A 25,468-nucleotide genomic window follows, 5' to 3' on the forward strand; every position below is an offset into this window, starting at 1 on the left:
GTTGGTGCTTTTCAGCGTTTGGAGTCTCTCCGTTGTCTAAAAACCTCCAGATGGTGTTTCTCTGCCGTGAGCAGAGAGAGAGAAAGCCTAGCACCGGACCCAGACACTTTGTTTTTTTACCCATTTACAGACACTGGGGCTTCGGAACACATTAGAGCGGTTTCCAGAGCAAACACACTGCAGAGCAGCACACGGAGAGGAGTTTTATATAAAAAAAGTGTTTTTAAAGGTCCACCTTAAATAGTGCAGCAGTTACACTCTAGTGCCATTCCACCTTAAATGAGACAACAATTACACTGAATGATGGTGATGGTAAGTCAAGAACCGATTCATGTGATACACATCACTAGCTGCATCATCCTCACAGCGAAACGGTTGATTGACTACGTTTGATCGAAGGGAAATAGCTGTAAACAAGATTTGTCTCTTTTGAAGTCCCCCTCCCTTCCCATGTGTTGATTTCTTGCTCGTGGTGGTGACCTGATGAACTGAATGTGTGGCGCCGGTGCCGTACTTGATGGTACCCCAGTGGTTTGAGTGTGAGTGTGTGTGTTCAGGCCCCAGTCTCGGCCCCGTGCAGCAGCAGCAGGTCTCGGGCCCCGGGGGCTCCAGCAGCCTCTCCTCGGGGCCAGGATACGGCCTCACCGGACCCTCGCCCCAGGGGTCGGGGGGAGGCTACCCAGCATCCTCTCGCCCCAACATCAACATCCAGAACAACCAAGGTGAGCCCAGAGAGCTCAGCCCTGACGGGATTGGGGGAGGACAGTTTCAGACAGTGGAACAGCATAGGCCTGAGCAGATGACCCAAACCTGTAAATGTTGTGGTCGGAACACTTCAGGGAAGTCTTTACATGGCATTTGGAAGATTTCTGTGAGAATATAATGGCTTACAACCACAAAAATATCAGTGAGGTCAGGGCCTGGTGTTGAAACATTAGCTCTGGATCAGAACGCCCCTCCAGCTTGTCCAGAACGTATTGGATGGAGGTCCATCCCTCACTTCAGGAACACGGTTCAGAACGCCCGCTTTCAGCACCTGTTCCTTTAAATGATAATGAGCCGCTCGCTGTTCACCCCGACCCCGAGCGCACAGCAGTGAGGAGCGAGGAGCAGAAGCTCTGGTTTTTAGCCGTTTTCACTCTGTAAAAGTGGATGAGAGAGAGAAAGAGAGAGAGAGAGAGACAGAGAGAGAGAGAGAGAGAGAGAGAGAGAGAGAGAGAGAGAAGAATGTCAGGGACACGGAGAAGTGGATCATTTAGATCTGGATTGAGATACAGTCGCAGTGTGGCTTTGGGCTCGTGTTCTTGAATCAGAGGAAGACAAACCCAGAGCAAATCAAACACATTCAGTTCATCACCGGAGTGCGCCCCTTCTTCCGCTCTTTAATTATTTATTCACCTCCTCCTCTTTAGCAGGCTCTTCCCTGACCTCTGACCTCCCCCTGACATGCTGCCCTTCTTTTCTCCCCCGTTTCCCTCCTCTTTCGAGCACTTACCCGAGCTTGGCTTCTGCAGATATTTTCAGTTTCCTCCAGTCAGGCGTTTTCACACTGATTCTGATTCAGTCCCAAAAAAGCAAACACACGTTTATTAACAGTGTCTTTCACACCGAGGGACTGCGGCGCTGCGTCTGATTTTGAATTAAAACCTGTGGTATTTCCTGTGCTTTATGGATGCGTTAAAACCACACCGACCAATCAGAACGTCGTTGTCATGGCTACAGACAGCAGGGCGATGAAGAGCTCGTCTTGTTCTTAGCCGCTTTTTTTAAACACAAAGTTTAAACAACAGTCACCAGGCTGTGAACTACACTGCGGCGGTGGAAGAAAACGTACTCCCTTTTACTGAGAGCCTCACACTGCCCCCAGTGAGCTTCAGAAACACTGCTGGGGTCCCGTGGTGTTCTGGAGACTGGGGGCGTGTAGTTGCAGTGTTTACAGTAAAAGGATACATTTATCATCGCTCCGACTCAATGAGTCAATGTCTTCTTCCTCGTCCTGTGTTTTCCCCTGATTTCAGAGTTGAGACAGTAACGTGTCGGACTCGGTGTGAACAGGCCTTAACTCCTCTCCAGCTCCTGACGCTAACGGCTTCTCTTGACTTTTCTGGAATTGTGACGTTTGGTTTTTCACGCTCAGGCGACATTTTGTTTCTGAGTGAAAATAAGAACACTTCCTCCACAGGGAGCACACTTCTGCACATTTATGTTAAAGTTTATTTGATGGATTTAACGCTGTAGCTTTGATGAATCCTGACAATTAAACAACGCTGCGCAAAGGACACATTTTATATGTTATATTTTATTTATTTTATTCCAGCTGTTTATTCCAAATTTGACGTGAGTGTGTGAGTGACTGGGTGAGTGTGTGAGTGACTGGGTGAGTGTGAGAGTGACTGGGTGAGTGTGAGAGTGACTGGGTGAGTGTGTGAGTGACTGGGTGAGTGTGTGAGTGACTGGGTGAGTGTGTGAGTGACTGGGTGAGTGTGGGTGTGACTGGGTGAGTGTGTGAGTGACTGGGTGAGTGTGTGAGTGACATGGTGACTGGGTGAGTGTGTGAGTGACTGGGTGAGTGTGTGACACCAGTCATAGTCTCTGTATTTTAGTGCTCCCTGTAGACGAGGTGTTCCCTAATTTTCACTCCAAAGTAAATCAACAAATCATGTGATGAGACCAGTGCAAACTTGTGTTGGACTGTGACTGATGTTGGTAATTTATGATAATAATAATGAATGGTTAACATGTGTGGTGTCGCCCCCTCCTGGTTGTTCATAGTCTCTATGATGCATCAGCAAGGTGCCGGACCCCACTATTCCTCCTCCCAGGCCGGGGGTCCGCACTACCCGGGCCAGCAGCCCATGGGCATGATGGGACAGGGTAACCAAGGCAACAGCATGATGCAGCAGAGGCCAATAGGAAGCTATCGGCCCTCTCAGCAAGGTAGGTGATGGGTCCTTTCATTTTGTTTGGTTCTGTTTGGTTTAGGTTCGGATCAGAGGTGGGTGGAGTAACAGAAATCTGGACGAATAAAGAGGACACTGGGGACACCCAGGCGTCTGTCATGGTCAGGGTGTTGTGGCTGGGGGGCTTCCAGTGGGCCTATGTTTGGACTGTGTGTGTGTGTGTGTGTGTGTGTGTGTGTGTGTGTGTGTGTGTAGGATTTAATTAAAAATCTATTAAGTATCTAATTTACCAAAACTACTAAATTGCCTTAATAACCCATCACTAAATCATCTCTTTTCATTTAAACGTGTCTTAAAAGTAAATAACTAACGATGTAAAAATACTAAATACATCAGTGATATAGAAATGTCAGGTAAAGTCAAACTTTACATTTTTTATTAGATTGTGATTAGATTAGACTGTGGTGTGAAAGACCAATCCCGAGAGAGAGAGAGAGAGAGAGAGAGAGAGAGAGAGAGAGAGAGAGAGAGAATGAGAGAGAGAGAGAGAGAGAATGAGAGAGAGAGAGAGAGAATGAGAGAGAGAGAGAGAGAGAGAGAGAGAGAGAGAGCTGTGTCTCCCGCTCACAGTCAGTCCTGGTGTTGTGACGAGTTGTGCTACCAGTGATTCTCTTCTATGAGAATTAGCTAAGGTTTGTACAGAAAGTCACTAGATTTGTTGCTAGTTGTTTTGTTTGTTTTAATAATTTGCTAGAGGGGTCTGAAAAGCTGCTAAATCTAGCGACAAATCTCTTATGCCCCTTTCACACATGCACAGTAATCCAGAAATGTTCCAGAGTATTCCCAAAATATTCCCTTGCCCTATGACGAAAGTGCTAATATGGCTAATAGTGGATAATGAGCCTTTTCTCCTCATTATAACGTGATATATATCTGACGTGAAGAGACGGAGACGCTCTCCAGCAAAGGGGCCGAGCTGTGTATGAGACAAATATCCATCCTTCACATTAATTTACAAGGAGGACACTCGGTCCCCAAACAGGAAACTGCAGCAGAAAAACGGACATGAAATGCAAGAACCAACTAATCATCCATAACATTATAATGACCCTGTTTCTACACTCAGTCTGAGGGGCACTCATAGGACCCCCATATGACCGCGGCAAGATTTGTTCTTTATGATTCAACCAATAGAGTCATGAAACTGAGGGAAGTCGGCTCCACGCTGGACCACAGTGTGTGCCGTAGGGATGCGGATCATGTGACCAGCTGCTGGTGGTGGCTCGGAAGCCGAAATTCATCACCGCTGTCACTTCCCCTTCAGCAGCTCATAAATCTGCTCCTTCTTGCTGTGTCAGCACAGCGCCGCGCGCTCAGAGCCTGAGAACAGCTCTACCATGACAGACTTAACTCTGAAATGGGATGATGCCAGAAGATATCTTTGAAAACAGAGGAATAAACAGTGATTTCAAAGCAGCGTTCATCCTCTTTTACTTCTTCAACCTTAATTCCAAAATATCTATGGCATTCAGCAGTGGCTCTGTTCCTCCGTCATCACAGGTTTTATTATAACAGCCCTGTGCCTGATGACAGGAAACGGGTAACCATGGTAACAACACCCCCCCTCCTTCAAGTTATTCACACATAGACCCTTTCAAACATCTGGAGTGATGTGATGGCACTTTATTTCTTTGCTCTGAACACAGATGTGAGACTGTTGTGTGAATCACACCTGGAGAAAAACAAGTCTGTATTATGGAGAACATCTCAACTCATACTCGGAGTGCAGAGTCATGTAGAGTGTAGGATTATAGACGCACAGATATGAGGACTGTAATGACACAGGAATGTGGACATGTGGAAATATAGTAAATCAGAGATATACGAGCAGAAATAGCCCAAAAATAACTTCAAAATAAATATAAGGTCTTTTTCATGTCAGGGCAGCACAGTGTGGGAGTCGCACAGCTCCAGGGTCCTCCTGGGTTTCCTCCGGGTGACTGTCTGTGAGGAGTGTGGTGTGTTCTCCCTGTGTCTGTGTGGGTTTCCTCCGGGTGACTGTCTGTGAGGAGTGTGGTGTGTTCTCTCTGTGTCTGCGTGGGTTTCCTCCGGGTGACTGTCTGTGAGGAGTGTGGTGTGTTCTCTCTGTGTCTGCGTGGGTTTCCTCCGGGTGACTGTCTGTGAGGAGTGTGGTGTGTTCTCTCTGTGTCTGCGTGGGTTTCCTCCGGGTGACTGTCTGTGAGGAGTGTGGTGTGTTCTCTCTGTGTCTGCGTGGGTTTCCTCCGGGTGACTGTCTGTGAGGAGTGTGGTGTGTTCTCCCTGTGTCTGCGTGGGTTTCCTCCGAGTGACTGTCTGTGAGGAGTGTGGTGTGTTCTCCCTGTGTCTGCGTGGGTTTCCTCCGAGTGACTGTCTGTGAGGAGTGTGGTGTGTTCTCCCTGTGTCTGCGTGGGTTTCCTCCGGGTGACTGTCTGTGAGGAGTGTGGTGTGTTCTCCCTGTGTCTGCGTGGGTTTCCTCCGAGTGACTGTCTGTGAGGAGTGTGGTGTGTTCTCCCTGTGTCTGCGTGGGTTTCCTCCGAGTGACTGTCTGTGAGGAGTGTGGTGTGTTCTCCCTGTGTCTGCGTGGGTTTCCTCCGGGTGACTGTCTGTGAGGAGTGTGGTGTGTTCTCTCTGTGTCTGCGTGGGTTTCCTCCGGGTGACTGTCTGTGAGGAGTGTGGTGTGTTCTCCCTGTGTCTGCGTGGGTTTCCTCCGGGTGACTGTCTGTGAGGAGTGTGGTGTGTTCTCTCTGTGTCTGCGTGGGTTTCCTCCGGGTGACTGTCTGTGAGGAGTGTGGTGTGTTCTCCCTGTGTCTGCGTGGGTTTCCTCCGAGTGACTGTCTGTGAGGAGTGTGGTGTGTTCTCCCTGTGTCTGCGTGGGTTTCCTCCGGGTGACTGTCTGTGAGGAGTGTGGTGTGTTCTCTCTGTGTCTGCGTGGGTTTCCTCCGGGTGACTGTCTGTGAGGAGTGTGGTGTGTTCTCCCTGTGTCTGCGTGGGTTTCCTCCGGGTGACTGTCTGTGAGGAGTGTGGTGTGTTCTCTCTGTGTCTGTGTGGGTTTCCTCCGGGTGACTGTCTGTGAGGAGTGTGGTGTGTTCTCTCTGTGTCTGCGTGGGTTTCCTCCGGGTGACTGTCTGTGAGGAGTGTGGTGTGTTCTCTCTGTGTCTGCGTGGGTTTCCTCCGGGTGACTGTCTGTGAGGAGTGTGGTGTGTTCTCTCTGTGTCTGCGTGGGTTTCCTCCGGGTGACTGTCTGTGAGGAGTGTGGTGTGTTCTCTCTGTGTCTGCGTGGGTTTCCTCCGGGTGACTGTCTGTGAGGAGTGTGGTGTGTTCTCCCTGTGTCTGCGTGGGTTTCCTCCGAGTGACTGTCTGTGAGGAGTGTGGTGTGTTCTCCCTGTGTCTGCGTGGGTTTCCTCCGGGTGACTGTCTGTGAGGAGTGTGGTGTGTTCTCTCTGTGTCTGCGTGGGTTTCCTCCGAGTGACTGTCTGTGAGGAGTGTGGTGTGTTCTCCCTGTGTCTGCGTGGGTTTCCTCCGGGTGACTGTCTGTGAGGAGTGTGGTGTGTTCTCCCTGTGTCTGCGTGGGTTTCCTCCGAGTGACTGTCTGTGAGGAGTGTGGTGTGTTCTCCCTGTGTCTGCGTGGGTTTCCTCCGGGTGACTGTCTGTGAGGAGTGTGGTGTGTTCTCTCTGTGTCTGCGTGGGTTTCCTCCGGGTGACTGTCTGTGAGGAGTGTGGTGTGTTCTCCCTGTGTCTGCGTGGGTTTCCTCCGAGTGACTGTCTGTGAGGAGTGTGGTGTGTTCTCCCTGTGTCTGCGTGGGTTTCCTCCGGGTGACTGTCTGTGAGGAGTGTGGTGTGTTCTCCCTGTGTCTGTCTGGGTTTCCTCCGGGTGACTGTCTGTGAGGAGTGTGGTGTGTTCTCCCTGTGTCTGAGTGGGTTTCCTCCGGGTGACTGTCTGTGAGGAGTGTGGTGTGTTCTCCCTGTGTCTGTCTGGGTTTCCTCCGGGTGACTGTCTGTGAGGAGTGTGGTGTGTTCTCCCTGTGTCTGAGTGGGTTTCCTCCGGGTGACTGTCTGTGAGGAGTGTGGTGTGTTCTCCCTGTGTCTGAGTGGGTTTCCTCCGGGTGACTGTCTGTGAGGAGTGTGGTGTGTTCTCCCTGTGTCTGAGTGGGTTTCCTCCGGGTGACTGACTGTGAGGAGTGTGGTGTGTTCTCCCTGTGTCTGCGTGGGTTTCCTCCGGGTGACTGTCTGTGAGGAGTGTGGTGTGTTCTCCCTGTGTCTGCGTGGGTTTCCTCCGGGTGACTGTCTGTGAGGAGTGTGGTGTGTTCTCTCTGTGTCTGCGTGGGTTTCCACCGGGTGCTCTGGTTTCCTCCCACGCTCCAAAAACACACGTTGGTAGATGGATTGGAGACTCAAAAGTGTCTGTAGGATTGAGTGTGTGGGTGTGTGTCGCCCTGTGTAGGACTGGCGCCCCCTCCAGGATGTGTTCCCGCCATGTGTCCAGAGATTATGGGTAGGCTCCAGACCCACCGCCGCCCTGAACTGATTAAGTGTTACAGACAATGAATGAATGAATCAATGTATGTCATAGCACACCACTGTATACAACAATCACAATAATTATTAAAACACTTCATTAGGTCCATTATTTATCGTCATGGGGAAATTTGGTGTATTGTAAGTTTGGTAAATCAGTACTTTACTCCACAGGGAAATGGTTTTCTTATACATTAACATGCTCTGCTGAGGTGTGGCTACGACGATCCTAGCTTCTGTTGGGTGTGTCTTTGGGTTGAAGTATGAACTGCTCCGGGTTCTGTCTCTGAAATGAAAGTCTGTGGTTTAAGAGCTTGAAGGAAGTTGTGATATCTGGACTTTCTGCACACCAGCACTAAAACCCTGTCTCCCTCTCTTTGGCCATGTCGGAATTATCCCTAATTCATCTGTACCTCCCTCCCCACCTCCTCTCGATTTACTCTGAAAATTCCCCCTTTCATGTCATTCCCATGGATTTTTTCACCCTCCTTTCCCTTCAGGCATTCCAGTTTATTTGGTGACTCCAGATAAGGGACCATCTTTGTGTCAGATCTGATCAGCTGCATCACCCCCACCTCCTGCAGATTCCTCAGATTCAGTGTCACTCAGATCAGTAAAAACTTCCTGAATTTTCCAATGTTCTCAGACCCTTATTAATATTCCTCTGTTTCCATCTCCCTCCGGAGGGCAGTTCTGGAATTTTTAACCCTTAAACTAATGCGTGTTCATTCACTCGAGAGGTCAGACCCTGTTTTGTTTGTGGCTTGTCCCAGGCACAATGTGATAAATCATCACCAGTTACTTACTACAGCATTAACACCAAAGGGAAATTTGGTAGATTTGGTGACGTGGTCCTTTGTTGTTCCCCGAGGGAAATTTGAGTGCATTTGGCGATTTGGTACTTTGGAAAATTGAGGAAATTTGGTCCATTATTGATCCCTAAGGGAAACCAGGAAAATAAACAGGAGGACAGTTGGGAAGTCGAGGAAGTGTTAGGGCGGGAAAGTGGAGGATTTAAAGGGAGGGGGTGGAGGAGGTGAAGGGTCTCGGATGAACCTAAGGGTAATAAAATTAAGGGTTAATGGACCCTGGTGTCGCCTGTCTTTCAGGATCGCAGTTCTTGGGCCAAGACGAGTTCTACGGTGAGCAGTATGGACACACTGCCAGCTCCAGCGAGCCTATAAACCAGCAGTATTACCAAGATGGTAATCACACGGACAAAACCCTCATACACTCACACACCCAAAACAGTCTGGACGGGATTCGGAGGCAGGGTAATGCAATTTTACCACAGGGCGTCTGAGTATTTACGGCCACTTTATAGAAAGTGACTGAAGAACTGAGTAATGGAGGCTGAACGCTGACCAAGAATAACATATAACACCGGTGTCCCAGATGGTTGCTATGGTTTTAGCGTTGGTATTGCTAAGTGGTTGCTAGGTGTTTGTTTGACTTACGCTTTGGTGTTGCTAGATGTTGGAAGTGGTACCCATGGTAGTTACTTGGGTGTTGCTGTGGTCTCCATAGTGGTTGGCACATTGCTGATAGATGGTTGCTAAGCAGTTGTTTGGGAGTTGGTAAGGTCTTGTTAGCTGTTTGCTTGGCTGATCCAAGGTGATTCCTAGACCGTTGCTAGGTGGTTGCTGTGGTGGTTTCTAGGCTGATTCGAGGTGATTGCTAGTGTGTTGTTCGGGTGTTACTAAGGTCTTGGTCCCTGTTATTAGGTTTTGGCTAGTTTCTTGCTAGGTGCTTGCTGTGGTATCCATGGAAGTAACTAGGGTGTTGCTGTAATTTCCCTTGTGGTTGCTAGGGTGTTGACATATGGTTACATAGGTGGCTTTGCTGTTCCAAAGTGATTGATAGGGTGTCACTAGGTTGTTGCTGTGGTACCCATGATAGTTATTTAGGCGTTGCTATGGCTTCCATAGTGGTTTCTGGGGTCTTGATAGGTGGTTGCTAGGGTGTTGTTAGACAGTTGCTTGGGTGTTACATCTTGCTTGGCTGCTCCTAGGTGATGGCTAGGGTGTTGCTGTGGTTTCCATAGAGTTGCTAGATGCTTGCTCTGTGTTGCTAAGTCATTGCTTGGGTGTTCCAAGGTGGATGTTGTGGAGTACATGGTTGTTGCTAAGGTAGTTGCCATGGAATCCAACATGGTATCCTGTTTTCATAGGTTAAATATGCAGGAGTCTTCTAGTTAGTGAGTGCATTGATGCTTCTAGACGAGACTAAAATCACTGAGGCACTCTGGTAACAATTACATTACACCACCTCCTTTTGTAAAAGTAGTCTTAAAACCCTGAATGTTGAATACACACACACACATAAACACATACACACACACACACACCAAAATACACAAACACCTACCTCCCCCACCCCTGGAACATCTTCCCCCCTTTCTTCCTTTTCCTCAGTTTTGTCCAGAGTTGCTTCAAAACCCTCAGAAAATTCCCTTTTTTTTCCTTCCCCTCGCTGCTCTCCATGTCTTTTTCTTTCATTTTGCATCTCAACGTCCAGTTCCAAAACCCTTTCCTTGGCGAAGATGCTTTTATTATGTATTCCCTCCCCCTGTCATGTCTAGTATTGCCTACTGTATGACCTCCCTCCTCTTGTGAAGGCCCTGAGGCCGATCTCTTTGATTGTGAACCTTTTTTGGTGTGCCGAAAATTCAGATCTATCTTTCCTTTCTCGTTTCTCGGCCTCTTTTCTTTCTTACGGAGTTGGGAACAGTAGGCTGAGATGTGTCCTGTGTGGAGGGAGATTGGGCTCGTTGTGTTGGGGTCAGAATGGTTGCGGAAGACGTGTCTGCTCTTCAGTTGTTGTATTTGCTTGAGCTGATATTGTGCCCCCTGTAGGTCACGGAGAATATACCTATCAGCAGTCGTCCTACGGAGAGCAGGGATATGAGAGATCCTTCGAAGAGCCTTCACAGCATTATTATGAAGGAGGTAGGCAATAAAACATACTTTTCCATACTGCAGTGAACTTATACAGCACAGTTCCTTACAGGTAATGTCCTGGAGCAGTTGCACATGAGCCCAGTTAGAGCCAAAAATGAATATCACTGTATCATTTCATAATTTCGGTCGATACGATATAATTCTGATATCAATATGAACAATATCAAAGCCACAGCACTAGGAGGATTAAAATTAGAATAACTTTATTGGGCAATGTGCTGCACACAGAGGAATTTGTTCTCCGCATTTAACCCAATCCGTGCAGTGAAACACACATTTACACACAACAGTGAACACTAGGGGGCAGTAAGCACACATGCTCCCACGGTCCAAAAACACACATTGGTAGGTGGATTGGAGACTCAAAAGTGTCCGTAGGTGTGAGTGTGTGAGTGAATATGTGAGTGTGTGTCGCCCTGTGAAGGACTGGCGCCCCCTCCAGGGTGTGTTCCTGCCCTGCGCCCAATGATTCCAGGTAGACTCCGGACCCACTGCCGCACTGAACTGGATAAGGGTCACAGACAATGAATAATGGATGATGATGATGATTATTGTTGTTGTTGTTGTTGTTGTGTTGTAGGAAATCCCCAGTACAGCCAGCAGCAGCCTCAGTATCAGCAGAGTTCAGGACAACAGCAAACGTTCAGTCAACAACAGTATCCCTCACAGCCAGCTTACAGCACTCAGCCACAGGGTTACGGTACTGACCACACACACACACACACACACACACACACACACACACACACACACACACACACCAATCATAGCATTAAACTCAGTTGACTCACTGTCCATTCTCTCAGGAGCACACAGGAGCACTTTGTAGTTCTACAGTTACAGACTGTAGTCCATCTGTGGCTCTGCATACTTTGTTTCCCCCCTTCCCCCTGTTCACCACTGACGTGGTGGTGGTGTGTTAGTGTGTGTTGTGCTGGTGTAGAGTGGATCAGACACAGCAGTGCTGCTGGAGTTTTTAAACCCTGTGTCCACTCTCTGTCCACTCTGTGAGACACTCCTCCCTCGTTGGTCCACCTTGTAGATGTAGAGTCAGAGACAGTAGCTCATCTGTCGCTGCACAGTGTGTGTCGCTCGTCCTCTAGTCCTTCATCAGTGACACAGGGCGCTGTCGGCTGGATGTTTTTGGTCGGTGGACTGTTCTCAGTCCAGACACTGAGGGGTTTAAAAACTCCAGTAGCACTGCTGTGTCTGATCCACTCTACACCAGCACAACACACACTAACACACCACCACCACGTCAGTGTCACTGCAGCGCTGAGAATGATCCACCACCACATCACACCTGCACTTTTTACAATATTGTCTACTTTGTCTGTTTTTATAACCTATTTATTTTGTGTTTGTGTGTGTGTATGTCTGTGTGTGTGTGTGTGTGTATGTCTGTGTGTGTGTGTGTGTGTTTAGGTGCTGGTCAAGGAGGTCCTTCTCAGTATTCTCAGTATCAGCAGCAGGGTCAGGGTCAGCAATTTTCCTCGTATCGCTCCTCACAATCCACTCCTGGAGGTCAATCACAAAGACCGTACACATACGAACAGGTAAAACACCTACGAACATATAAAACACCAACAAATATGTACAGCACACCTACGAACTGTAACACATCTAGCAACAGGTAAAAACTCAAAACAGGCTCGAAACACACCTGCGAACATGTAAAACACCTACGAACATGTAACACACCTACGAACAGGTAACACACCTGCGAACAGGTAACACTCCTACGAACATGTTAAACACCTACAAACAGGTAACACACCTGCGAACATGTAAAACACCTACAAACAGGTAACACACCTACGAACATGTAAAACACCTACGACCAGGTAACACACCTGCGAACATGTAAAACACCTACGAACAGGTAACACACCTACGAACAGGTAACACACCTATGACCAGGTAACACACCTACGAACATGTAAAACACCTTCGAACAGGTAACACACCTGCGAACAGGTAACACACCTACGAACATGTTAAACACCTACAAACAGGTAACACACCTACGAACAGGTAACACACCTACGAAAATGTAAAACACCTACGACCAGGTAACACACCTGCGAACATGTAACACACTTACAAACAGGTAACACACCTACAAACATGTAAAACACCTACGACCAGGTAACACACCTACGAACATGTAAAACACCTACAAACAGGTAACACACCTACGAACAGGTAACACACCTACGAACATGTAAAACACCTACGACCAGGTAACACACCTACGAACATGTAAAACACCTACAAACAGGTAACACACCTACGAACAGGTAGCAAACCTACGAACATGTAAAACACTTACGAACAGGTAACACACCTACGAACATGTACAGCACACTTACGAACATGTTAAACACCTACAAACAGGTAACACACCTACGAACAGGTAACACACCTACGAACATGTACAGCACACTTACGAACATGTAAAACACCTACAAACAGGTAACACACCTACGAACAGGTAACACACCTACGAACATGTAAAACACCTACGAACATGTAAAACACCTACGACCAGGTAACACACCTGCGAACATGTAAAACACCTACAAACAGGTAAAACACCTACAAACAGGTAACACACCTACGAACATGTAATCAACAAACAAACAAACTCGTAACATGGTTATGCAGATGTATAGCACACATAAGAACAGGTGTAACACACCTACAAACCTCAAAACCTTTAAAGGTCTTCACTAGATACTGGAGGATTTCTGTTAGGAGTCTATTTCTGCCGATACATGTTCATTATGCTTTTCTGAGTGTAGTGTTTATAATCCTTTAACCCTGATCTCTCTAGGGTCAGTATGGAAACTATCAGCAATAAGGATGTGTTACCACGGCGACCACACATGCAGACGCAACAGGATTTTACACTGTGTACCTCCCAGTGCACCTTCTGTTTCCATAAGGAATCATCACCTGGGTCGTCCAATCAGAATTCAGCTTCCTCTCTCTTTAAACTGTTAAATTTCCTCACTGCTTTATTTCACCTACCTCCTTTTAATTTCTCAGAGGATTTTACGACTGTACAGAGACCAGATCAGATATATATCGCAACAAGACTAATATAAAATAACATTAATATGCTCCTATTTTCATATTTAGTGTGTTCAAATGTGATTAGTCAATAAGATGAAACCTAACTTACATTCTTCATCCGCAGTCAGGATTTTAAATGAAATGCTGTGCCGAAGTCAGAGATCACCTTTCCTTTGTTTATCTGGTTGATTTCCAGTCAGAACTGGGATTAAAGTTGCAATAAGTCCTTTTTATGACCAACTAATGGTGATTTTCCAGTGCGTGGAAAGTACACGGCTCGATTTGGCTCGGCTCTTGTGCTTTTCCACCGGCCAAATCTGGTCCTGGTCCAGGTACCGTGTCCTTTTTTAGTCTCTGCTCGCTTACGGTTCCAACAGAGTCAGTACTAAATGTGAGGTGTAAACCCTGCTGAGCTCTGATTGACCAGAGACCTGTCAATCACCAGGAAACACAGAGCTCCAGCACAAACTCAGCGCTTGTAAAATCTCTGAAGTTACAGCAGCGTTCACATTAGTTTTTATCCGACTCTCAGCAGCAGCTCGTAACATTCCCCCGAGGGGTTTCTGAAGAGGGTCAGACACTTCTTGGGACGGTGGCTGAGGAAAATCTCCAGCGAAAGACGAACATGAGACAAGGAAAACTGCTCTGTGAGGAACTGGGGGCGGAGCTGTGTTCAACAACAACAACAACAACACGCCACTACGCCACGAGTAAACAGCACCTGACTTTACCGCTGTTGTCTTGGTTTTCAAAGGCAGCAATTCTCATTAGAGAAGGCGTTTTGTGATGTCACTGGCTCCGTTTCATGGGGCAGCCATGACGAGCCAATCCCATGCAGTGGAAGAGCAAAAAAAATGAGTAAACATAGCTTTGGAATGTGATTTGTTACTCGTTTTTGTGTGAAGTAACTCACATGACATAAAGAATCAGTTCATTTTCTAGTCCCTGAATCAAGCAGTTTATTCTCCTCAGAGAGGGTCTCCTACATGGGGTTGGAATTATTTAAAATATGTTTAAATATAACGGCTGTTTCGTACACTGAAGCAGAAAATGATGTATTGTTCTTTTAAGGACAGCGTCCTTTAATCTTTTACTCCATAGAGCTCCATTCGTACGGTCAGGAGACTCTTTATTTTCTTATAGAAATCTTCAGGGATCTTACTCCACAAGTTCAGTCTTAAACAGACAATATGTTGCTGTGATTTGGTGGCACACAGTAAGCAGTTAAGATCTTCTCTGCTATATGCAAATTATTTACAACATGGAGATTCCACACATTAACGATGATGAGGAAAATGAGAGTTCCACTTCTACAGCGCAATTCTAGACCCTGAGCATTTTCCATTCTTTGGGACGTTGGCCTACAGTGATTGGTTAAAGAGACGAGAGGGAGTGTCAGAAGTGAACACAGAGTCTGTCTGCAATCCCTTTATCTCTGGCTCTGGCACTGAATTCAGTCAAAGTGACGCTGGAACCAAACAACCACACGGTGACAGAACCGTGGTTCCCCGGGGGACAGTTCATCAGAGAGCACATGTTCCACCACGTTCCACAAATCCAGAACAGAATCAGTTCAAGATTCTGAGTTCTTGTGGTGGAAAAGAGCTAAAATAGAAAGGACCCCATCATTTCTTCAGTACTGTGTCCCTGTCACTACACCCAGGCATTGGGATCCATCCTGAACACTGGGACAGCGCCCCCTGTTGGCCCCACCACCTCCCACAGCCTCCTAAGCTTTCCCAGGAGGAGGTTTCCCATCTCAGTCCCTGTCCAAACCTGCTGTTTTTAGTGGATTACCATTACAGTAGAAAAGTAAGGGGCGCCATGAGGGACTTGTTGCCTTTTAATGAAGTGAACGAAGGGTTAGAAGCTGGTTACACGTTTTCTGAATAAATCCCTAACTCTTATAATATGGTACTTAAAGTACATTTAACTGGAAACTGGATAAATAAAAAAGTGGTCTCCGACTTTGTATATATATATTATTTAGGATTATTTTTAAATCAAATGCATACGGAAGCCTCCACATAGACTGTTTTTATTCTGTATACCTCTTTAGCTGAGCTAGTGCTGGGAGATATTTACCAACCTGAATATACCGCAGCACAGTTTCAAATATATCACAATATCAAAATATATTTCTATATGTAAAGAGTCCTTGCTTTAATAACATTCATCCATTAACGCTACAGTAGATGATTTATTCAAACGAACAATGTTAAGAACCACATATTTTAGCATTAACATTAACATGAGTGTGTTTATTACACCTTACCTTTAAAGTTAATAAACATTTTTATTAATAACACTATTACATTAGCAACACACTCGTGGCAGTAAATGTTGATTTTAAAGATAATAAATCCATGTTATTAGTGTTAATAAGTTAGCGTTTTTAAATATTAACAGGAAAAGCATTTTTAAAAAATGTTCACCAGATTCCAGAGAGAAAATCAGTAACATTTTATTTTATTTATTGTATTTAAATCTATTTTTACTGCATTCACAAGAGAATTTACAGGAAATAATGCAGCATTTCCACACTGAAATAAACATAATTATTTGTCTGGGGATTTACATTTAAAAGATGTAGTATTTAAATGTTATATAATACAGTTATAACTGATATATCGCCCAGCTCTAGCCTCTGTTCTATTTGAATATTTAACTCTAATTCTCTGTAAAACTGAGCTGTTTAATTTACTGTGTTTTTATTTTATTTTTATTGAATGTATTTTACTGTAAATGTTTTTCCAGAAACTGTGAAGAGCTGTGGAAGCTGAGGAACATTAAGAGAATTTACTGCTGTAGCTCAAGGCATTACTCGCTCACTCATATTCTACCTGTGCTTTATCTGTTTAAGTGTCTGCTCTGTGTTATTGTCATGCGTTATTCACATTTTATAAAGATATACACTCAGTTTATTAACAAAGCCTTTTGCAGCCAGAGAAACATAACCTCTTTGTTTTTGAGTAGAATTTACTCTATTGCTTTTTATTTTGTTATTTTATTCATTGTATTATTATTAATTAATTTAGTATTTATTTTGCACTTTACATCTTTATTTTGTTACAGAGCCTTTAAAAGAATGTTACATTAATTTATAGTTTTTAAGAAAAGTATTTGGCGATCACTAGATGCTAATAAATCAGCACCAGATATAATCTGCAGAGGACTGGAGAGTATTTGTACGCACCAGATAATATTTAGTGGGCACCAGATACTTAAAGTAAGCAGAAGACACTTTTTATTCATGCTCAGCGCATAGTATCTAGTACACCCATAAAACTACCTGGTTTGTAGCATCTGGTGCTCAGGGAATAGTATCTGCTGCTCATAATATTATATCTGGTGCCCACCACATAGTATCTACTGGTCACTCACTAGTACCTGGCACTTGTGTAGTTTTTTTATATATATATATATATAATATAAAAATGCCACAGTGGTTCAAAAGCTGATACGAGGGCCTGAATAATTTAGTACGTCATCTGAACAGGAATAATAATATATAAAATATATTTAAAAATAGCCTACAATTTTATATTCCGTCTTTGCATGACCTCAAAATGACCTGCTTTCTGTCACAGGTCAGAGCACTTAGTCACTTAAAATTGTTCCTTTTATTATTTTTTGCTATAGTTTACATTTTGTTATTTATTTAATTTGTTAATTATGTTTTATGTATTGAACTTTTTAACTGCTTGCTTAAATTTCAGACATATATAAGATTTAACCTGGGATCCAGTTATGGGATTATAGCCAAAGCATACAACCTGTACCTTTCAAAATTTCTAAATATTTTAAAATTAATACTTAATAAATTTTTCTTTCAGCCTGACTTTTATTTTACTTGTATGAATGTATGCCCTTGTAACCGTAACTAATTCATTTTATTTCATTTATTTTTTTCACATTTCTTGTCTTTATTCATTAAACAGAGGGTCATTAAAACATTAAAACAGACACTGGCACCCTATGTTCTGCTGAATTTCTGAGTTTTAAAATATCTCATTATTTTAGTTTTATTGCACTTTTACTGTTTGTTGGACTAATTTTACGTGTTTTAAAAAATATCTTAATATAATTTAAATAAAAACATTGGAAAAGTAAACTTGTTGAAATGTAACATATTTTCATCATTAAATGTTTAAGATGATAATGGCACATTAATGACCCTTCCCTGTGTAGGATGCATTATTATTTTTAGGGTTGGCCACATTTTGTGCTGTCCATATTTAGTTCTATCCTCATTTGATTAACGGATTATTATTACTTTTGTTTTAATTCAGGATATACCAGAGATAAAGCACTAAAATCATTTTAAACCTGGCCATCCCCATGTTGGGGACCTGCTTTTTTGGTTCATTAGTCAGGAATGACAAAGAATAATAGTCTATATCTGCAAATGTTACTTCAATAAATTAATATCAAATGTCTGTCCAGAAGAAAATAAAATATCTAAGCAATATATTTCTTGAAAATTTACTTGTTTAACATTATACATTTATACGTATTTATTGCAGAAATTAGTAAATATTTTGTGGAGAAAGTAATTATTTCGTGAAAATAAGGCATTATGTCTTGATGCTAATGTTTTGAAAGTGTTCGACGCTAACAGAAAAAAAGGCGAAGCGGAAATGTGTCCTGCGCTGTTGCCGTAGTTTGTCTCCGCTGATTCTCTGCTGCAGCTGAAGGTGAATATTATGATTTTATTTAATGACAAATTTAAAAAAGGGGCTTTATATCTGTCTGTGTATTAAATTAACAATAATACACGCGTTATTTGCTGAGTGTAAAGAGGTTTGTCACTTTGAATAATTTGAACTTTGAATAGTTCGCTTATAACGTACATACACGCTTTATCTGTGGGGGAGAAAGTGTTATTTATCACATATTTCTTGTGTAAATATTAAATATAAGTCACCTAGGTTTTTACCTAAAGATTTAAGAGATTTACCTAAAATGAAGGTATCTGTTGATATAATCGTAGATGTAGTAGAATTATATTTAATGTATATTTATTTTGACGTCTCACGTGGTTTGAGTTTGGTTCAATCCTCCATTCCACCTTAAATCCACCTTAAATATACGTCGCAACGGTGATATGATAACACGTTACATTGAGGGTATTGTTCCTACACTCAGTGTAGTTTTACAGTTACACAGTGTAGTCCATCTGTTGCTCTGCATACTTGATACCACACTTTCCCCCTGTTCTTCAGCGCTCAGGACCTCCACAGAGCAGACACTGAGGGGTTAAAAACTCCAGCAGCACTGCTGTGTCTGATCCACTCTACACCAGCACAACACACACTAACACACCACCACCACGTCAGTGTCACTGCAGCGCTGAGAATGATCCACCACCACATCACACCTGCTCTGTGAAGAACAGGGGGAGAGGGGGGGTAATAAAGTATGCAGAGCCACAGATGGACTACAGTCTGTAACTGTATATTTATATTGTGTTAATCTGTTTACCTAGTCTTGGACTACATTTTGCTAATGACTTACCTCCATTAAGTCCATTATTAGACTTAATCCAGGCTTGAAGAGCTGAAGCTTAGTTTTCTGTATGAAATTCAGACCCCACCGGGAGGATGACGGCTGCAGTGAAAGTCCTGACCCTCTCCCGGAGCCTTGGTGTTTGGTCTGGGAGGGTGATTATAGAGAGGAGACCCTTTGACAGGAATGGAAGAGGAAATGACATCGTCAGAAGTTTCTGGGTGAGCTGTGAACTGTGTGGGAAGCCACGAGGAAATACGAAGAAGAAGGAGCTCTCGGAGAAGAAGCTGGTGAGTGTTCGGTCTTAAGTTAGGGCTGAACTGATTATCATTTTATATTTTATATTCCAGGGTGCCTTTTCCAGGAGAGGGGGGAAACACTGCAGGAATCGGATTTTCTCAGGGGAAGATCTGGATGGGAATAAAATCACAGAGGAACTCCTGTGAATGTACTCCTTTCCCCAGGACCCCATGTGCATTTACTGCTGTCTCAGTAGGGCTTTAATTTTGACTGGAAAATGAATTGATTCCAAATCAATTCACCTAAACAACACGGATTAGAACAAGGTGAAACAGCAGTGACTCAGACCCATCCAGCAGGGAACACACACACACACACACACACACCTGAACGCCTGGGGGATAGGTGCCTTGTTAAAGGGTACTTCATCCGTGGATGATGAGGGAGGAGACAGCGCTGTCCCTTCACTCCCCCACCCCATTTTTCCTGTAGGTTCCAGGGACCTAAACCAGTGACCTTCTGCTCCTAAGCACACTTCTCTAAACTCTCTGTTTCTGCTTTATCGATTCCTAAACCCTAACAGTTGCTCCTTGTTTCTCCTCCCAGACTCGTTATTTTGTGGACCGCAAGAGGGTGAAGTTAGAGGCAGGTTCTGGAGGAAATGGAGCCTGCAGCTTCCACAGCGAGCCCAGGAAAGAGTGGGGGGGTCCAGACGGGGGGAACGGTGGGAATGGAGGGGATGTCATCATTAAAGGTAAATATCTGTAAACACCAAAAGTAATGAACACTGTTACTGTCATTTAGAATGAGGTCATAATAATAATCTATTTATAGCACCTTTTAATGTAACATCAGAGGAAATGTGCAGGGATTCTGCTGCTTTTAAAAGGATTGGTGGGGGGTGGCTTTTATTAGGAATGTTTTTTTTTTCTTGTTGTTTGTAGAAATAAAAATCAGGACCAAATATTTAAAGTGAAGTATCCCCCCTCGTCTCCACAGTGGAACACAGTTCTGTTTCTTAGTGAAGCGTCTGTGACCTGCTTTGGTCCAAACCCCACGAGCCCCACAGCAGTGTTCTCCCCCTGTGTAAACAGCCCCTGTTCAGAACGCCCGCTTTCAGCACCTGTTCCTTTAAATGATAATGAGCCGCTCGCTGTTCACCCCGACCCCGAGCGCACAGCAGTGAGGAGTGAGGAGCAGAAGCTCTGGTTTTTAGCCGTTTTCACTCTGTTCTCTTTCTTCTCCGTTTTTACTCAGTGCTCTTATTTCTCCGCGCTCATTGTGTCTGTTTTGCTGAGTTTAACCTCGTCTTTGCGCTCTCACATAAACACGGGTCCAGCGCTGTGATTGGACAGACTCAGACGAGGGGGCGGGGCCATTCTAAAGTCTCTGCACTTGACGTCAGAAGCGGAGCAGGATCAGAACGACTCTTTTTCAGACTCAGGCAGCGCACAGAGAACTGATTGGATGGTCTTGTTTAACAGTGTGTGGGTCGGTGGGCTCCAGATTCACACAAATGTGAGCGTGTGCTGAAGAGGGGGGTGTTTTTAGTAATGTGTCCTTTTTAATAATGAGTTCAGGAGGACTAGTATTTCACTGGGGGTTTGTTTTTAAAGGGAAGGGATTATTTGCTGTTTCTGTCTGTGTCTATTCTATAGTTTGAGAACCCAATATAAGCTCTTTATTGCACTGAAGTGCAGCAGACATAAGAAGGTATTTGAGGTATTTGTTTTCTTCTGCAGTGAATGCTCAGGTGAAATCCCTCTCGCTCGTCTCACCATTGTATCGTGGAGAAAACGGCGAGTCGGGGAGGAGCAAAAACTGTTACGGACGAAATGCCAGCCCCATCTTCGTACAGGTGACGACTTAAACAGCGGTCCACAGAGTCACTGCCTACTCTGGCAGCTCAGATAGATTCGGGACAGACCCATTTTGTGGTAAAAGATGATTCAAGTGTAAAGTATTTCTGCTGAAGTAAAGGGTAAAATACGTTTACAAACCACAGTGTTTTGTTTTGAGACTTTTACACACATTGCAAGGGTTTTTTATTTATTTATTTATTTATTTATTTATTTATTTGGAACTGGCTTTGTAAATTAAGTGTGTGTGTGTGTGTGTGTGTGTGTGTGTGTGTATGTGTGTGTGTGTGTGTGTGTTAGGTTCCCATAGGGACTGTAGTGAAGGAGGAAGGTCGGACGGTAGCTGACCTGGCGCTGAATGGTCAGGAGTTCATCGCAGTTCACGGGGGACAAGGAGGAAAAGGAAACAGATTCTTTCTCTCCAACGAAAACAGAGCTCCGCTCACAGCCACACCGGGCGAGCGAGGAGAGGAGAGGGTCCTTCAGCTGGAGCTAAGGACCCTAGCCCATGCCGGACTGGTGAGACAGAGAGAGGGGCAGGGAGATAGGGAGGTGGGGATGGAGAGAAGGGTGAAGGTGGGTAGAGAGAGAGAGAGAGAAAGAGAGAGGTGGATGTGATTGGAAGGAGGGAAAGAGAGAAATCTTTGAGGTGTCCTGTTCTATTGGTCAGTGCAGTCTGTGTAGATTTTGCAAACTGAATAATTAGGGATGTCTGTCTGGACTCATTTGTGCTAAACCCGTGTGTGTGTGTGTGTGTGTTTGCCCCCAGGTTGGTTTTCCTAACGCAGGAAAGTCATCGTTGCTGAGGGCCATCTCTAATGCGAAGCCGGCTGTAGCAGCGTATCCCTTCACCACGTTAAACCCCCACATCGGCATCGTCAGGTACAGAGACCACCAGCAGCTCGCAGGTACGGGTCCATTATCACTTCAGTAAACCTTTAGTGGCTCCCGAGTGGTGCAGTGGTTCGATCCCCAGTGTGACCTCTGGTTTGTTCACAGAATCAGTCCTGTTTCGATCCCTGTTAAAGGTGACATTCACTCGCATACGCTGCTCCACCTTAAAAGAGACTGTCGCTGCTTAATCGCACACGCCGCTCCACATTAAAAGACACTGTCGCTGCTTACTCACCCACATGCTGCTCCACCTTAAAAGAGACTGTCGCTTCTTACTCGCACACGCCACTCCACCTTAAAAGACACTGTCGCTGCTTACTCGCACACGCCGCTCCACATTAAAAGACACTGTCGCTGCTTACTCGCACACGCCGCTCCACATTAAAAGACACTGTCGCTGCTTACTCGCACACGCCGCTCCACCTTAAAAGACACTGTCGCTGCTTACTCGCACACGCCGCTCCACATTAAAAGACACTGTCGCTTCTTACTCGCACACGCCGCTCCACCTTAAAAGACACTGTCGCTGCTTACTCGCACACGCCGCTCCACCTTAAAAGACACTGTCGCTGCTTACTCGCACACGCCGCTCCACCTTAAAAGACACTGTCGCTGCTTACTCGCACACGCCGCTCCACATTAAAATTCATTAAGCACTGAAGAGGCAGCACTGTGTCGCAGCAGGTAGTGTCTCTGTCTCAGCTCCAGGGTCCTGGAGGTTGTGAGTTTGAGTCCTGCTCCGGGTGACTGTCTGTGAGAAGTGGGGTGTGTTCTCTCTGTGTCCGTAGGTGTGAGTGTGTGTCGCCCTGTGAAGGACTGGCGCCCCCTCCAGGGTGTGTTCCCGCCTTGTTTCCAGTGATTCCCGGGTAGGCTCCGGACCCACCGCTGCCCTGAACTTACAGTCAATGAATGAATGTCCTTGAGGCAACATCTGTGTGTGTGTGTGTGTGAGATAGAGGTGGTCTTAGATAACATCAAAGGGAAGAGCAAGTAAAGTCTATTTCATCGTAAACATTTAACATTTTGTTAAAGTTTTATATATTCTTCGTTAGTGGCTGATATTCCCGGGTTGATCCGCGGCGCTCATCTGAACCGTGGCCTGGGCGTCTCGTTCCTCCGTCACATCCAGCGATGTCGCTTCCTGCTGTTTGTCTTGGACATGACCTCGCCGTTCCCCTGGGAGCAGCTCCAGGACCTGCAGTACGAACTGGACCAGTACGAGCCAGGTCTGTCCCAACGGCCTAAGGTTATTGTGGCCAATAAGATGGACCTTAGCGGGACCCAGGGGAACCTGGAGGCCCTCAGGAGCCACGTGGATGAGAGGGTTATTCCAGTATCCGCTCTCACAGGACACAACACGGAGGAGCTGATCCTCCACCTGCGGGAACTGTACGATGGAGATCTGCAGAAAGAGACAGAGTCTGGACAGAGGACTTGGAGGTGGTAGCTGCTTAAATTCGAAGGCATTAAAGGTGTCAGTCATTTTCAACCCAGAAAATTCATAACAAAATATATGGAAGATTGTATTTATTGTTTTAACATAATTTCAATAAAGTGCAGCTTGCATGAGAAGAATTGTTTTGCTGTTTATTCTCCATAGAGTGGGTCCCACACACGGAACCAGTCCATATCTGGGCTGTGGGAGGAAACCGGAGACCCCGGAGGAAACCCACGCAGACACAGGGAGAACATGGACTTGAACCCAAGATCCCAGCGCTGAGAGGCGAACGTGCTCACCACTAAGACACCTTAACGTCATAAGCCACATATCACAATAATAACACACACACACTATTGCTCACCTAATCGTTTTGATGTAATAGACGTAGACACAAAAGTGTTTCTTCTCCTGTTTAATCTGCACATTCTAAGGGTTAATCCCATTCCTTATTTTTACCCCTCCCCCTTGTTTTCGAGCCCCTTGACTTAGAGTGTAGTCTTTAAAATCTTCCCTTTCGAGGTCCTGATACATCCTCAGCTCCTCAGAGGCGCGCTGTTTGAATGTCAGAGCTTGTGGACATTGTCAGGAGGTGGAGGAGGTATTTATGCTTCATCAGAGCCATCTGTACAAGAACATACATTAAATCCAATGCCCTAGTGTTTTTAAAGGTGTGGTCAGTCATTTTTGCATAAAAACGTTGCAAAGATTCATTCATTCATTGTCTGTAACCCTCAGGGCGGCGGTGCGTCCGGAGTCTACCCAGAACCACTGGGCGCAAGGCGGGCTACACACACTCACACCTACGGGCACTTCTGAGTCTCCAATCCACCTACCAACGTGTGTTTTTGGACCATAGAAGAGCATTATTGTCGCTGAGAAAAACAATGTTCAAGAACAGTGTTAAAAACAGTGCAATGCAGTGAACTGTGAACCCAACTGTGCAGCAGGAGCTCAGGAGGCTGTCGATGGTGGCTCTGTAAAAGTTCACCAGCAAGTGTTGAGGGAGGTGGGAGTTCTTCAGGTTTCTGAGGAAGTGGAGTCTCTGTTGTGCCTTCCGCACATGGGAGGAAACCCACGCTGCCACTGGGAGAACACTGTATAAATAATTAGATTTAAAAAAACATTATTCAAAAACAATTGTAGTAGAAAAAATAAACTTATAATAAAATAGTTTTCCTTTTTTATTCCTTTCTTTTACTTTGGCTAAGATTGTTTTATTATTTCTGCTATTTAAGCATTAAATTCACACATTAGCAACATTAGCCCACAATGCTAATCTAATGCTAAATGCTACAATGCTAAGAATGAAACTGAGTATTTATCAGTGTGTGTATAGATCCAGTATATACTTCTTGCATTTCATATACCTCTTACGCTCTGTTTCTTCCCTCTTTCACTCGTAAACATTTTGAATGTCTGAACACAAGCATTTCCACAGAACTTAGTGAGATTGTTGCTAAAATGTTGGTGAATGCTTTGATTTTGTCTCATAATCATTACAGCAGCCCACTGTTCTCCAGACATCCAGTTCCACTGTTAAACCGTCTTCAGTACATCCATAACTCTGCAGCTAGGGTCCTCACCTCCACCGAGCGTACAGCACACATTCCCCCTGTTCTCCAGCAGCTGCACTGACTTCCTGTTGAGCTTTGGATTCAATTCAAAATCCTTCTTCTCACCTTCAAGGCTCTGCATGGTCTGTCTCCTTTGTTTCTGTCGGGACTAATTTCTTTGTACTGTCCTCGCTGTCTCCGCTCCTCAGCCTCTGGTCTCTTTACTGTCCCCTCAACTAAACGTCCTACCTCTGGGTGGCAGATCTTTCAGTGCTGCTGCCCCTAACCTTAGGAACTCTCTTCCTCCTCTTCTTCACAACTCTTCAACTTTTTCTTCCTTCAAATCACTGTTAAAAACATTTCTTTTTTCCTCATTTTACTCCCAGTGACTTATTTCTTTGGGTTTTGATCCCCCTCCCCTTTATGTAAAGGGCCCTTGGGTTTGGGAAAGGTGCTACACTGTATGAGCTGAACCTCACAC

General features: G+C 45.0%; 2 protein-coding genes across 3 annotated transcripts in view; both read left to right on the forward strand.

The window, feature by feature from the left end:
- The window catches only part of LOC136696685 (calcium-responsive transactivator-like), a 24,325-nt gene extending 6,787 nt beyond the window's left edge, over positions 1–17,538 (forward strand). The window contains exons 5-11 of the mRNA XM_066671298.1: positions 558–722; positions 2,773–2,937; positions 8,564–8,659; positions 10,310–10,402; positions 10,995–11,114; positions 11,840–11,970; positions 13,251–17,538. Of these exons, the coding sequence (XP_066527395.1) occupies positions 558–722; positions 2,773–2,937; positions 8,564–8,659; positions 10,310–10,402; positions 10,995–11,114; positions 11,840–11,970; positions 13,251–13,277 (797 nt within the window). The 3' untranslated portion in view covers positions 13,278–17,538. The remainder of the gene's footprint in view (positions 1–557; positions 723–2,772; positions 2,938–8,563; positions 8,660–10,309; positions 10,403–10,994; positions 11,115–11,839; positions 11,971–13,250) is intronic.
- A 528-nt stretch (positions 17,539–18,066) lies between these two features.
- mtg2 (mitochondrial ribosome-associated GTPase 2) lies at positions 18,067–24,574 on the forward strand. 2 transcript variants are annotated; one of them, XR_010802632.1, is made up of 9 exons: positions 18,067–18,189; positions 19,082–19,290; positions 19,847–19,994; positions 20,983–21,098; positions 21,400–21,618; positions 21,869–22,007; positions 23,046–23,465; positions 23,594–24,032; positions 24,170–24,574. XR_010802632.1 is itself a non-coding variant. In XM_066671297.1 (8 exons), the coding sequence occupies exons 2-7, from the start codon at positions 19,096–19,098 to the stop codon at positions 23,438–23,440; spliced, it is 1,212 nt and encodes a 403-aa protein (XP_066527394.1). In that variant the 5' UTR covers positions 18,067–18,189; positions 19,082–19,095; the 3' UTR covers positions 23,441–23,465; positions 23,594–24,574. The 2 variants fall into 2 exon arrangements, 1 of the variants encoding a protein (XP_066527394.1); XM_066671297.1 differs by having other exon boundaries at positions 23,594–24,574.
- The last annotated feature ends 894 nt before the right edge of the window (positions 24,575–25,468 follow it).

Source organism: Hoplias malabaricus, chromosome 5 (assembly GCF_029633855.1).
Source record: "Hoplias malabaricus isolate fHopMal1 chromosome 5, fHopMal1.hap1, whole genome shotgun sequence".
NCBI lineage: Eukaryota > Metazoa > Chordata > Actinopteri > Characiformes > Erythrinidae > Hoplias > Hoplias malabaricus.

What these genes read in the sequence shown, in the direction of transcription:
- mtg2 (XM_066671297.1), top strand. Translation starts at nt 19,096, where the DNA reads ATGACGGCTGCAGTGAAAGTCCTGACCCTCTCCCGGAGCCTTGGTGTT. An exon ending in CCCTAGCCCATGCCGGACTG is followed by an intron (nt 21,619 to 21,868) that starts GTGAGACAGAGA and finishes GTTTGCCCCCAG; the next exon opens with GTTGGTTTTCCTAACGCAGG. An exon ending in AGACCACCAGCAGCTCGCAG is followed by an intron (nt 22,008 to 23,045) that starts GTACGGGTCCAT and finishes ATTCTTCGTTAG; the next exon opens with TGGCTGATATTCCCGGGTTG.